Source organism: Perca flavescens, chromosome 23 (genome assembly GCF_004354835.1).
Source record: "Perca flavescens isolate YP-PL-M2 chromosome 23, PFLA_1.0, whole genome shotgun sequence".
NCBI classification, from domain to species: Eukaryota; Metazoa; Chordata; class Actinopteri; order Perciformes; family Percidae; genus Perca; species Perca flavescens.
This window is the reverse complement of record NC_041353.1, coordinates 23102366-23117034: the sequence shown is the minus strand read 5'-3', so window position 1 is coordinate 23117034 and position 14669 is coordinate 23102366. Positions and strand designations below refer to the sequence as shown.

General features: G+C 41.7%; 1 protein-coding gene across 5 annotated transcripts in view; it reads right to left on the bottom strand.

The window, feature by feature from the left end:
• Window positions 1-14669, bottom strand: part of mkln1 (muskelin 1, intracellular mediator containing kelch motifs) — a 44534-nt gene that overhangs the window by 21185 nt on the left and 8680 nt on the right. For 3 of the 5 annotated variants that reach the window (XM_028570642.1, XM_028570643.1, XM_028570641.1), the window contains exons 4-10: window positions 14474-14562; window positions 14237-14346; window positions 10448-10640; window positions 9072-9206; window positions 8789-8854; window positions 4177-4289; window positions 3320-3532 (exon numbers count right to left, since the gene is read on the bottom strand). In XM_028570642.1, the coding sequence (XP_028426443.1) occupies window positions 3320-3532; window positions 4177-4289; window positions 8789-8854; window positions 9072-9206; window positions 10448-10640; window positions 14237-14346; window positions 14474-14562 (919 nt within the window). The remainder of the gene's footprint in view (window positions 1-3319; window positions 3533-4176; window positions 4290-8788; window positions 8855-9071; window positions 9207-10447; window positions 10641-14236; window positions 14347-14473; window positions 14563-14669) is intronic. The other 2 variants (XM_028570644.1, XM_028570646.1) reach the window with 2 other exon arrangements.

The window sequence follows — 14669 nt, the reverse complement described above, 5'->3', positions numbered from 1 at the left end:
TCTGTTAGGCTGGCAGCCCTGACAGAGCTCCAGGGCCTGTAACTCCCCTCTTCCTGCTAGCTAAATGGCCCGTTGTGTGAGAGTGAGAGCGCAGTCAGCGCGCTTGTTACACCAGCAATCTCTTACCACGTTACACACAATGTCACGCCACTTAGCTATACAAAATATACCTAAATGTCTTATAAAGCTAACGACGGTGTCCGATTTCAAGTTAATAGTTGTGAAGTTTAGCTAGGCGTTTCGTTAGCTGCGACTGTCACTTCAATCCTATCTATGTGTAGCTAATCACGGATAGTTAGCTTCATTTTTGGTCTTAATTCGAGTATATTTACAGTTTGAATTTCGTCACGCCACTTATACAACATCTAACTAAAGGTTTTATAAAGCTAACAACGGTGTCCGATTTCAAGTTAATGAATATTTGTGAGCTGTAAGGGTTTCGTTAGCTGCGACTGTCCCTACAATCCTATGTGTACAAGATTGCGGCTAGTTAGCTTCATTTTTGGTCGTAATTCGAGTATATTTACAGTTTGAATTTCTGACTACCTGATCTCAGGTCAGTTGTGTAGCCTATGTAAATGTTGGGGCGTGACCGTTCTCTTAATACACCCACGGGCTGACAATGGTTCCGGTTTTTGGGAGGTTGACGTCAACTTCCAGCTTTGTTGAGATTCGCCCGTTTTCAGCAGCAGTTTCAAAATATGAGATTTTCATAGTAAAGGGGTGTCAGTGGGACTTTGAGCTTCTACGTATGTCCTATTTACCCACTGATCTGTCGTTATTCAACTATGACAGGGTAAAATCGGTTTTGCATTCTATCACCCCTTTAAGTGACTGCGACTGTGCGGAACCTGTCCTTACAACCTTCGTATGAGATAGAGCTGAACGATTTGGGGAAAGAATGTAATTGCCATTTTTCTGCCAGATAGTGCGATTACGATTCGATTTGCGTTTTTTCTTAAAAGTTCAGCTAAAGTCCAATATTCACTGTGTAACAGATAAAACGTCATAGAGCATTAGAACATGGGACACCATCAAAACTGCTCTATATTCTTATGGAACATGGATATGAACAGCCAGCAATAAGTGTTTTTCTTTTAACAAGCATGGAACATTGAAGAGTCAAACACAGAACATTCATCACAAAAGCTAAAAGTTATAATAATAAAAAACAATTCCAATGAAAAATATCACTACTTCACAGTAAACTGAAATGTCATAATGCACCTTCTACCATCATGTTAAATAAAGTCATAAGTGAAAAATAGGACATTTCTGTTAACAATCTGTGATACGTAACATGAGATCTAAGCTGGGCAATGTATGAACATGTTTTTGGACTGCATGTTGGGCTCTGAGCGCTGCCAATACGCAAGTAACATACACTCCATACTTTGCCTGAAGGCATCCTGTGTAGACACAGATGGAGCTCTGCTAATGTGCCGCTCACACTACACTTTCTGTAGACTGGGAGGTTACTATCACGGGAGAAGAATTAATATCACATCCGAGAAGCTGGACACAGCAAAAAGGACTATTGCTGAAAAACATAACATAATCACTTAATCATTTACCAATAATGCTGCTGGAAAATTCCAGGGTATTTCCTGCATTAAAGATTTTTTGGCGCCGTGTGTGTGTGCGTGTGTGTGTGTGTATTAGGGCTGCTCCCTAATAGTCGTTTTGGTCTTAGTCAACTTAGATTTCTTTAGTCCATTAGTCATGTTTGATGCTTTTTTCATGCTGAATGACTTATTTCCAAGAAACGTACAAGCACATCTCTGGTAAACACAAGCATTAAAGTGGTGCTGTTGCATGACTCTTTGCGGAGAAACTCAGATTTACAGATCTGTCGATTCAATCAACTAATCGATTAGTCGATACAATTGAATGAGTGTTAGTCGACTAAGAATTTCTTCAATCGAGCACAGCCTTAGTGTGTATGAGTGTGTGCGTGTGTGTGTGTGTGTATATATAGTTATAATAATTCATACAGGTTTACATTTTCATTTATATTGTTTTAAACATGTCACTGTTTTGGGGGGTATTTATTCTATATTTTAATCATTTGTGTGCATTTGTCTCTAAATCCATTTTTATTTTACTTTTTATTATTCCTTTTCTCGTCTGAGGTTTTCAATCCGTGTTCAAAACAGATCGCACATTGCGATAGGCTGCAACGTAACGCCAAAGACGCTCAGAGATTTTGTGTGTTAGATGAAAGAAAATAACAGCAGAAAAATGCACTTTAAAATGTAACCGTCATTCTTTATTTAGTGGTGCCTTTTACATTCAATGTTCAATTTGTGTTGTAAAAGAATGTTGGACATGATTACCTTTCATGTGTTTTAAATACAACGAGCAATGTGTTGTACTAAAGCAGAAGCAAGGTACCCCCAGGTTCCCACTTTCTACAAGTTTAATTTAAGGCCTTTTTAAGACCATTTAGAATGACATTTAATACCAACTTCATGAACATACTGGCAAAAGTATGCAAGATATAAGGGAATATCAGAAAAGGATTTTAGGCTCTAAAAATAATTGTTTACCAACATTTTATTGTACTCAAATACATGCTTTGTGACAAAACAATGAAGGACTTTTTTAATCTCATGAAAGGACAATACAAATGTTAGACCTTTGGGAATGAAATTTAAAGACTTTCTAAAGAAATGTAAGACTTTTTAAAGGTCTTACTTTTCAAATATATTTAAGACATTTTTAAGACTTTGAAGACCCCGCAGTACCCTGACAATATTGAAAGTAATATTTGTTTACTTATCGCAAGTAATAATGTCATCGCTATATTCAGCCACGTTATCGCATATCCAGAGTTTCTGCAGGTTTCACCAAGTCAAATGTAAGACTTTTTAAGACAATAATGAATGAAATTTAAGACCTATCATCACAACATCAACTAAGCCCTAAATTCAGTATCGCTAAACTTTCACTTCCCTATAGCTGAAGAATAAAATCGGTTTTATGTCTGTGGTATAATCAGGAAGAGACTCACACCAATAACAGCAAAGCTGATTGGCTGCAATATAAGTAGCATGTTGGTCTCATTTGTGGTCATAATACAGAAACATTATATTTGGACTAGCAAAAGACAACGCCACAGAATAATAAAAAAAAGGGCATTGGAGGTAGAGTGGCATGGACCTAGGAAAATGAAGACCGGTTTAAAATAATTTAAGACCTAGAACACAAATTCAGATTTTTTAAATTATAGACTTTTTAAGACCCCGGGGAAACCCCGATATGGCAAATTTTCCTCATACCGTGCAGCCCTTGTGCGGACAGAGACGGATGCAGTTACCTGATGGTCAAACACCAGCTTTGGCCCTCCGTCGGCCGACGTGTCCTCGCTGAGCAGCGTCCAGGTGTTGGCGTTGATGTCGTAGCGGTAGAAGTCACTCTTCAGGGACTTGCTGTTCCGGACGCTGGAGTCCAGGTAGCGGCCCAGCGTGTAGATCTGACGCCGCTGGGAGTCGATGCACATCTTGTGGCACGAGCGAGCGCTCGGACCGCTCTGATTGGTTCCCAGGAGACAGACAGGCACAGCAGTTTTACACACGCATAGTTGGTGTCTGAACGAATTAACTAGTCTTGAGTGCGTTTGATGGGGAGATGAAAAGAATTATTCACAAAGATTGTTCATCAAACCACCGATAATTTCAGGCCTGATGAAGACTATGAATCATATTAACAAGTAAACTTCACCTCCAAAAATGAAAGAAAATAAATGAATGAATGAATTCTGTCTTCATTAAATAAAAACTAACCTGAACTAAAGCTAATACAATATCTGGTTAAAACTTAAAGAGTAACTACGGTTTCTTTTCAACCCTGGACCGTATTTCCCTATGTTTCTGTGTCTAAGTGACTGATGGGAACAACAATCTTTGACATTGGTCCAGTATTAAGAGAGATTGCTGCAGTCAGCAGCGGTGAAACAAACTACAATGCAAGTTAACAGGGCAATTGTGCAGCTTGTATTTACCTTCACAAAAGGGCTTATTTTGCCGTCTTTTGTCCTCAGAGTGTTAATGAATATTTAAAAAAACAAAATTGACTAAAAGAGAATTGCATTGTAGATCGCAATTATTTCTTAGACAATTAATTGTACAGTGGAATTGTTACAGCTCTACATCTGTGTTTCCTGAGCCCACTTACCTCTTTCTCGGTGTCTCTGGAGATGCAGGCCCACTGGTTTTCCTGAACACTGTAAGCCCAGAAGTCAGCCAGGTCCTGTGTGCCGTCCCAGCCCCCAAACAGGTAAACGGTCTCTGCGGGCGAACAAACGAGTGGACAAACATTAAACCTCCTCTTCCGTCATTTGCATTCTGCTTTGGAAAGCAAAGCCGTGCCGGCAGCCAGCTTAACTCAAGCGCTCTACCATCCCTGCACTCAGTACAAACAGTCACCCACTCCCGTTACCGGGAATAATCTGATTAAAGTTATGCTTTCAGAAAGCATATAAAGGAGGAACCGGATTGGCATGGAGTCCGTTGGAGTAGACAAATCTGTCAATGCAGAGAGGCACAATCCACCCTGCGGCATTGTTATGCGTTCGCTGATATCTAAGAGTGAACTCGTACCGGGGTTAAAAACACACACACATACGCTGCATCCGCACTAAATCTTTTACACGCATATGCACAAGCAGACTGAAAGAGATGATGGGGATCACTAACACTGACTATTCTTTCCTATCCTTATTATCCTAGGGATGATTTTATCTATTTTGCCCCTTAACTTCTACGCATGTGCCAGTGCAGTCAGCTCTAGTCTTTATCAACATTGTATTTCCGGGATTGTTCCGTTGCCGCCGGAGGTTCCAGCCGGATGTCCCTCATTTTCAGCCAGATGTCTGCCACCTGCCACTTTCTTTGAGTTGGAATTTTAAACTGTGGCCTATTTCTGAGGACTATGGTTAACTGCTCCTCAGATCTCTGCAGGGTAAATCCAGACAGCTAGCTAGACTATCTGTCCAATCTGAGTTTTCTCTCACACAACTAAAACTACTTTGTTCCACCAAAACAAGTTCCTTCCTGAGGCTATTTTGCAGAGGCTCTGTGTAAAGGTAAAGGTACTTTATTTGTCACATACACGTACATCAGCCAGCACAGACAGCGCCCGGGGACCAACTCCAGATCTGAGCCAGTGCCTTGATCAAGGGCACTGCCTGGAGAACCTAGTACATGTTTTTGATGGTGGGGGAAACCGGAGCACCCGGGGAGAACATGGGGAGAACATGCAAACATGGGGAAAACATGCAAACTCCACACAGAAAGGCCCCGGAACGACCTGGATTCGAACACAGAACTTCTTGCTGTGAGGCCACAGTGCTAACCACTGGGCCACCATGCTGCCATGCTGTGGAGCTTAGCACTGCCCAAGACAGTTGTGATTGGTTTAAAAGAAATACCAATAAACCAGAGCGTGTTTTTCTCCCATCCCGGAATGCTGTGTGGACTAGCCAGACCCTCTTCCACAGCGTTTTTTTGTGTCATACATAATACAGCTGCCCAGTGCACTGCACACTTGGGCGACTGTAAGCCTACATTAGCATTAGTAAAGCGATCTGTCTGTTTGGAAATTGATCAGGCTTTACATTCGATACGAACAATCAAAAAACATGCCTCGACTCGCCCCAATTCCAGTCACAACTCTGTGAATTGGCTCGGGGTATTCATTTTTTGGGATATTAAATCCAAATTCTGGCTTGGAATATAACTTTCCCACCCATTATCATTTTTTTAAATCCTCAAAAACACTGGAAACTACTCAGCGATAAGGTTGCAGAAGAGGACCTGTTGCAACAAGACAATTGATGTTCTGTAACATACTACCGCTTTACAACACATTTGTGTCGTGTCTAACTAATGAGCTCGCTGGTCTCTTCTGTGAAAACACGGCTCGGGTCAAACACAGGCCACTGCAGCTCAGGCAGATGGGAGTGGTGAAGTTGTGATTGTATCAGAGACTTGTGAAGGAGGAAATAAGCTGTGCCACGACGGCTGCATTTCCAAAAACAGAGGATGGGCCAAGAAAAAATTGGTTGTGTATTCAATGACTCACTGATAATGATCAACGAAAAAAAATGTACTTATTGTACTTTTAAATCAGTTTAAGATTAAAGTTGTATTTGAAAAAAGAACCTGAATGAAGGTCATCCTTAAGGATACTGTGACCATACCATGTGTGTGGCTCCTGGGCCTGGGAGGTGAAGGTAAACCTAGGGCTGGGTACCGAATTCAATACTTTTTAGGCACCGAACGACTTGCCTCTAAATTACGGAGTATCAAAAAAATGCCTCGTCATGCAACACCTAAGGAGTAAATCTCATCAGTGTCAGTGAGCCAATAAGCACTCAGCATGCCACTACCAAGATCTAATAATGTTTGTGATTGGCTGTCTAACGTTACAAGTCGTAGAGGCAGGCAGGAAAAAGTCTACGTTAAGCACAGAGATGGGGCTCACCTAGCAGGTGCTAAAAATAAATAAATGATTTGTGCCATAATGTTGTAATTTCTCTTAGTTTCATAAAATTGGTATCAAAAAGTATTATTCAGGAACTAGCAGAGGTGTCAAGTGTCGTTACCTTACTTAAGTAGAAATTTGGGGTATCTATACTTTACTGGAGTAATTATTTTACAGCAGACTTTTTACTTCTACTCCTTACATTTTCATACAATTATCTGTACTTTCTACTCCTGACATTTTAAAAATAGCCTCGTTACTCAGTTTGGCTTGTCATCGTGAAAAAATAAATAAATAAATAAACCTATCCAGATAAATTGCGCCATCTGGATAGAGTGAATTTGATTGTGGTTGGATGACATACGCTTTTCAGCCCTTCTGAGTTTGCAGGTATGATTTTAATATGACATTATAGTCATTATTGCCTTTTTGTGGAGGTGGGGTAGTGCACTAAAGGCCCCTGTGGGGCGGGCTAAGCTTTTGTCCTTAATGGCATTTTTTTTCCCCTTAGATTACTTTTATACTTTAAGTAGTTTTGAAAACAGTACTTTTACACTTTCACTTGAGTAAAAAGCTTGAGTTGATACTTCAACTTCTACAGAAGTCTTTTCAAACCCGTAGTATCTATACTTCTACTTGATTAATGAATGGGAATACTTTTGACACCTCTGGGAACCAGTAGCCAAGTCACGTTGTTGGCGTCGAAACATTTTGAAAGATACCCAGCCCTACAGTAGGTAAACATATAGCTTGTATGAACTAACCACTGGGTTAAAAAGATAGAGAGATACTCCAGGAAGTTGCTTGGGAGTGGACAGGAATGTATTAACTAACTGTGTATGGTGCAGTAATTCAGCATGAGATCATGAAGTATGATTATTAGCTCAATATTAAAGTAAATTATTATTAAGTATTAAAATGGAACTGGGAGTAAAAGTTACAAGACTGTGACTAAAGCCCTGTTCACACGGAATTAGCATTACCTAGTGACCTCTAGTCATTTGTAATTGTTTTTAATCTCTTTTCAAAACTAGTTATTACACTTTTTTTATGGTTTGTTTTATTGCTTGTTTTAGCTTTATTCTATTATTCTCCTTTTATATGCATTGTGTAAGGAAGCCTGGCAAAGCAAGTTTTTCATTGCATGGTGTAAATTGTTAAATTTTTTGTTTCCTGTGTGCCTTTTTATCCCTCTTTGGCGAAGAGGGATGGGGGATGGCGGAGGGGATGCGGGCGCCACCTTTCATGACTAACCTAGCCCGTACCACCGCCCGACCGGAGACCTCCGTCCACAAGTCCACGCGCTCCCCGTGGTTTCGTCCAAGGGCTGACGGTGACGCTGTGTGGCTGCCACCGCGGCCGGGATAGGGGACGAGCCCTCTGGAGACCTCTACCGGGCCTGGCCCAAAAAGATAAATGGAACTACATCACAAGTGCGGTGCGGCAGCCTGAGCCTGGCCGTCCTCCACGCGCCTCCGGGTAGCCACACGAAACTTGGTTTGGGGGGGGGAGGGGTCATTTCTAAATCTAAATCGAACGAGGTCCCCAGATCCCGTGCGAATAGGGCTTAAGAAAACTCTATTTTCTTTTCAGGAAAAGCTCTGTGTTGAGACATACGGCACTGTGCATAGGTTCTTTAGCGAGCTCCATAATAATCAAAACAAAGTAATTACCCAGGATCTAAACAGTATAAGGAGCAAAAAGGATTTAAACAGGACTGCGGGACAAAGAAAACATTTCAATCAAAGCGTACGGTAAAATCATTACTGCCAATCGAGAAAATGGGATTAAGAGAAGAAGAAAAAAAAAGGGGACAGAATTGGCACGAGACAGGACTGGTGACAAAGAAATCATTTAGGCTCTCCTGCATCAACTTCTATTATCAACTACTGCGAGCAAAACACAGAAGTCAGTGTGTGCGGCCTGAGACACTTCTCTCAGCTCTGACACAAGTTGCAGACACTGCATCACTCCCCCCCACACACACACACACACACACTCCCACACACACACACACAAACAGCAGGCTTTTGTACACCAGAAACAACTTTGGCAGATACAGGGAAAAAAAATTCCAACAAAAGCTGCATGTCTCGGTCGAAACAAAAGTCGTGATGCGTGTGCTAATAAGTACAGAAATGCCCTCGGGACGGTTTTCTTTTAAAGGAGGTGGGCTTGAGGTGGAGGGAGGGTTAATTTGATTAAACGTAATGGAGCTTGGTGTTCTGAGTCTGCGGAGGAGGATGTGAGTCATAGCGTCAGTTAAACAGCCAAGTCATAACACCAGCTGCGTGGGTCTCACCAGTCTGGACGTCAATGACCATTTGATGTCCTCCCCTCATCCCTGGCCTGTTGTCGTCGCCGTCGCCTGCAAAGAGGAGAGGAAGAAGGGGACAAGGGGTGTTGTATGAGCGTGGGAGATGGAGGATGACGCAGAGGAAAGCGAGAGAGAGGGGGGGATCATGTGGGATCGATGGGAGGAGCAGAGGGGAGGGAGGGAGGGAGGCATGGCTTTAGCTACAGGGCCACAAAGCTTTCACCGTGTGCTGAAATGTTTGATCGACACATCGGGAATATTTCCCCACTTGAAAAGATGGTCTCACTGTTCACGTCGTCTCGGTTGATTTCTTGGGCGCTTGTACCTTTGTTGCATTTCGGGATGATCTGACTCCACCTGGGCTTGTACTCCTGCTGGCTGATATACTGGTTAAACAAGCCATCTAGCAAGGAGACAAGAGGATCACATATGGCAAAATCATCAATTAAGCAGAAACCAGGCATTAAAAAAAAATGAATAAAAAGGCTTTGACTCAGTATCATTCAAAATTAAATACAGGATTGCAGTCATCTTTACTCTAGGTCAGGGGTCTTCAACGTTTTTTAAGCCAAGGACCCTTTAACTGAAACAGAGACAGAGCAGGGACCCACCCCAAAACATATATTGTATAAAACTACTTTGCATATTAAACTGGGCCTACAATAACGTGTAGGGTGGCCTAAAGCCTTTATACGTACCTATTTTAGTGCATAGAATGCTAAGCTATTCAAATAATAATTGTTGGCATGATTTTATAAATCATGTTTTAATGTTAAACATACATGTGGCACAGGGAATCCATATTAACTGTATCTGTGGAAGGCTATCTTAGCAACTACCTTAACGCGCAAATATACTTGCTTTTAACTACACGTTTGCATATGTAAGATGACTGCCACGCGCATCCTGCCTTCCTTTGGAGCGTAGGTTGTGCGTTGTCATCTATGTGTACGCATTGTGAAAAACCAAGTATATCAGCGTCTTTACCTATGGGCCAGTATTAAAGTGCTCATATTTTATATATATATATATATATATATATATATATATATATATATATATATATATATATATATATATATATATATATATATATATATATATATATCTCATACTCTGCTGCTGACTGGCTAGTAGTCCTTACCTAGGTACTGTCAGGGCACGCCCTCATACTCTGCTTCTGACTGGCTAGTAGTCCTTACCTAGGTACTGAGCATGTGCGACTCCCAACAAAGATGGAACAGAAGTGAGATGTCTCACTCTGTAGCTAAAACAGAGAGCTCAACACACAGGGTGAAAAGAGGAGCTGCAGCAATGTGCAGTACAACAAAAATGATTTAATAAAAAACAAAAAAAAACATGGTTTAATTGAAAATTAAACCATGTAAACCTATTCTGGTACAAGCCCTAAATACAATTATGAACGTGAAATTTAGCATAATATGAGCACTTTAATGTTTTGTTTTTTCCACAAATAAGCTGATTTATATTTGCTAATAATATGTTGTATTGATGTGAAGCTATATTTTTTTTTACTTTAAATTTTAACATTTAGCGATAATTTGGTGGCCCCTCCATGCAGTCACTCTGAGGACCCCCCTGTTGAAGATCTCTGCTCTATATTCATCAGGCCGAGTGCAATACCTCTCACAGCTTTGTCTATGAGCTCCTCGCAGGCGTCAAAGTCTCCTTGCAGCACCAGCCGGTCGTGCAGGTGGGTGAGCATTGGGTGCTCCAGTGCTATCCGAGTCTTCTTCTGCAGTGACTCAAAGGCCTCTGTGTAGTTATGCTGTCGGAAGTGCTTGAGGCAAAGGCGGATGGCTTCCTGTTCCCTGTACTGCAAGGGAACAATGGAGAGGAAACAGATATAAGCGGATATGTGGAGCAGCGATGGACTCGAATCGGTCCACAAACGCAACCCATACAACAGTTCCGTTTCAAATTGGGTGACGCCAAATAACACCGAAGTCAAGTTTTTAAATGTGTTCACACTCTTAATCAAGCATACCCTCATTTAAATTAGAATTTTGTTAAGTTATTTACTGAACTTTATTTAGTATAACGTCTTATAGTCCTCTGTGTTAAATTTCTTGCGTCACTTTTTTTTTTTTGCGATGTCACAGCGCTCCTACATCTCAGCTACTCATGTTATTGTTATCAGTACAATGAAAATGATAAAAATGTACAAAGATCTTTTTGGTATTGATTTAAAAAAATAAAAAAAAAGGTATTGTAATTACAGTGTCAGTCAAAAGTTTGGACTCACTTTCTCATTCAAGCAAATGGGAAAAAGTGTATCCAAACCTATGACTGGTACTGTACATCGGTTTAAAATAGAGGTCGACCGATTCATCGGTTTTGCCGATTAATCGGCACCGATAGTTGATTGGTGGAACTATCGTTATCGGCAAATATCCATGCCGATAGTTTTTTCCTGGTTGCGTCCGTTGCTGGAGCGGCTGAGAAGTGCACGCTGTCATTCATTCCACAGTACACAGAGCTGAGAAGGCTCTGCTGGCATCATGCATTACAATAGCTCCTATAGAGGTGAAATAAAAACTATCACTGATGCCTCGTGTTGTTTATTTTCGACACGTGTTATTGCGCGCTGCACGGAGAGCACATGCTGTGCAAAATCAGATGCGCGTTTAAAGCATCGACAGCAAAAAGGTATGTATACAGTACATTTTGTTATATCATTATAAAGTTATTCATTTGTTGAATAGATGCTGCATTAGTAGAGAAAGAACAGCACAACAGTAGGTTTGTTTACTTTCGAGGCTGAGATGACGCTAAACATTAGCAGTAGGCTAACTAACCTCAAGCGGTTAAACACTGACAAAAATGAACGCAAGTCCGACCCAAATCGTCCACGATCCGTCTAGTGGCTGCCGCTGGAAAATTGAGATGTGTAGAATCGACAGCGCATTCATTTTAAAATCCTCAGCGGAGGAGCATCAACAACTGCCCGAAAGCACGGTAGCATTAGCTATATGGTGGAGCTAGATAGAGAGAGACTGGAGAAAGGGAGCGTTATATGGTGGAGAGACATAGAGAGAGACTGAAGAGAGAGAGCGCCGGCGCTAGAATAAAGCCCTGAATCGGAGAAATAACACGTGTTTTCGCCGATTCATCTCTAGAAATGCGACTGTAGCGAGCATGTCACTATCACTAACGTTATCCACATTTATATTTACATGCAACAAATGATATATCCAGCTTCAAAAAAGTCGGAAGTTAGAATGAATGCATTGTGCAAAGAGTGGTTGCTATGGAGACAATACACAGTGTTGAGTTCCGTTGCTCTGATTGGTTGTAGGTCTACAGTGGCATACATTTGGGCCTTTTTTGAAGAAATGTAAATAGTTTGTCCTTTATATGAATTATAATGCTCATTATGTTTATTTTTGCACTGGATGACTCCAAATATGTAGGAGAACTGTTTTAGAAAACACACATGCTTGTGTAGCATTGCTGTGGGTGTAATTTTGATTATTGGCAAAAGCGTCTGGACTTTTTTTGAAAAAATGTATGTATTTTGTCAACTGTTTTATCCAGTATCAATTCTAAATACTATCGGTCGATTAATCGGTTATCGGCAAATACGGCCCAACCTAGCTATCGGTAAAATCCACTATCGGTCGACCTCTAGTTTAAAACATTTAAAACCCAGCCCAACTAAAACCTTTTCCATTACAGCCATGAGGCTGTTTGTTAGGTGTGGGGTTGTAATCTGAACCCACTACAGTTTTAGGGGCTAAGAAGATGTATGTTTGCATTTATCTTGCCTTAGGTTACCTTATGCTTGGAAAGTGTAGCACAGCACAAACTGGGCTCAAACTGCAATTTGTAATGATGCAGTCAATTCTGGTCTCAATAAATTACATGAAGGAGTTCACATGAAGTTCATCTTGATCGGTGGAATTTAAAAATGGACTGAGGCTGGGAAGATGGGAGAACCAGGGGAGAAAGAATTATTCAAACTCTTTCATATGAATGTTTTACTGCTGAGTTTGTGTGGCTTGCATTTACAATCCCCAAAGGCTAAGATACAAAATTGCAAAAAGTTAGCAGATGCAATGTTTTCCCACCGGTTTGATGAAAGAAAACTGTAGGTGTGATCGTTTCCTAAGTTGTTCCTAAGGACATTTGTGTTGTTAAGGGACAACTCAGAGGCACTTGGTAGAGAAGTTTAGTTTTCCTGCCAGCTGATCAATCCATCCCATTACAGACTCATGCCTGCTGAATCTGGAATCCACTCTTCCCGTCCGAGAACACGTCTCTAAAAAGGTTTTTACACACCGGGGACGTGTTTTTTTCGTGCGATTAATTTGCACCTCAATATATTTTTTGGACCGTTGTTTTTGTCCGGAGTACTTTCACACAGAACGCAAATTTTACACAACTATAAAGCGGTGTAATGTTTTTCCCAAACAGGGTTGAATTTTTCTGAGCTTTGGAGGCATGAATAAAGTTTATACTTGTATGTTGGTGTGTGCGTCGATATCTTTAAGAGAATAGCAGGGCCGGCATGTGTGTGTGTGCGCGCACGGGGAGTGTTTGGTAGAGCGAGTGAGAGAGTGACGGTGATTAGCTTCGGAGCGAGTAGTGACTCTAGAGTCATAGTGAGAGAACCAAAGAGTCTCCCCTGTTCTTTCTGACCACGGTGGGAAATCTGGAGCAGGAAAAAGTTAACCTTCTCCTTGATTTCATGTTGATTATGGAGAAGGAGAACCAGGAAATGAGTCGAGGGGGGAAATGTAGTCTATATCCACTTAGTTCCACTTCCGGGATTGCTCCAGTGTTGCCGGAAATTCCGCCAGATGTCCCTCTTTTCGGCCAGATGTCCCGTTACCTTCCTCTTTCTTTGTGTTGGCGTTCTAACCTCCGGTGGATTTCTGAGGACTATGGTTAACTGCTCCTCAGATCTCTGCAGGGTAAATCCAGACAGCTAGCTAGACTATCTGTCCAATCGGAGTTTTCTGTCGCATGACTAAAACTACTTTTGAACGTACACACGTTCCACCAAAACAAGTTCCTTCCCGAGCCTTTTGCAGAGGCTCCGTGGCCCCGCCAGGCGCTTGGCGCTGCCCAAGAGGATTGTGGTTGGTTTAAAGAAATGCCAATAAACCAGAGCACGTTTTTCTGCCATTCCCAGAATGCTGTGTGGACTAGCCAGACCTTCCTCGGCGAAAGCTGTGAAGGAACGTCTGGCAACGCAAGACAAGGGGAAATGCGACGCTACCAAGCCATGGCCAAGGGGACCAATGCGTTCTGCGTTGCGGCAACATGTAGTTACATTTTTTGAGAGGTGCACGTCAGGCTACGGCGTAGGGTCGGAATCTCCACGTATCTACGTACGTACCCACGGCATCAATTTAACGCAGAAGCATAAATTGGCCTTTCACCCCCCAGGCTACCCTGGGTACTTACCTTGCTGTACCAGTTAAGGCAGGGCTGCACCACATCAGGATCTTCGATACCGTGCAGCTCAATGTACCAGATGCTGAAATTAAAACTGGGACCCCAAGACATCAGAGGCACTATGAGACAGAAAGAAAAGACGGAGAAAGAGGAAAAACAGTGTGATGAGACAGACCTGTTCACAGCGTAGGTTTCTTTTCTAAGAGCAACAGAAACCACAGACACTTGCCAACCACAAGCTCTCACCTATTTTGACAAATCTGCAGGGAAACATCTGCTCATCGATCTTGTGCTTTAAGGTGAACGTTTCTTTGTTGTAGTCATTCTTAAGGCCACTGGAAGGGAGAGGAAAGAAGGAAGAAAAAAAAGAATGGAGAGGATGCAGCTGCTTCACAAATAACATTATTGGGTTGAGATTAGGGCTGGACGATGTGAAGAAAAT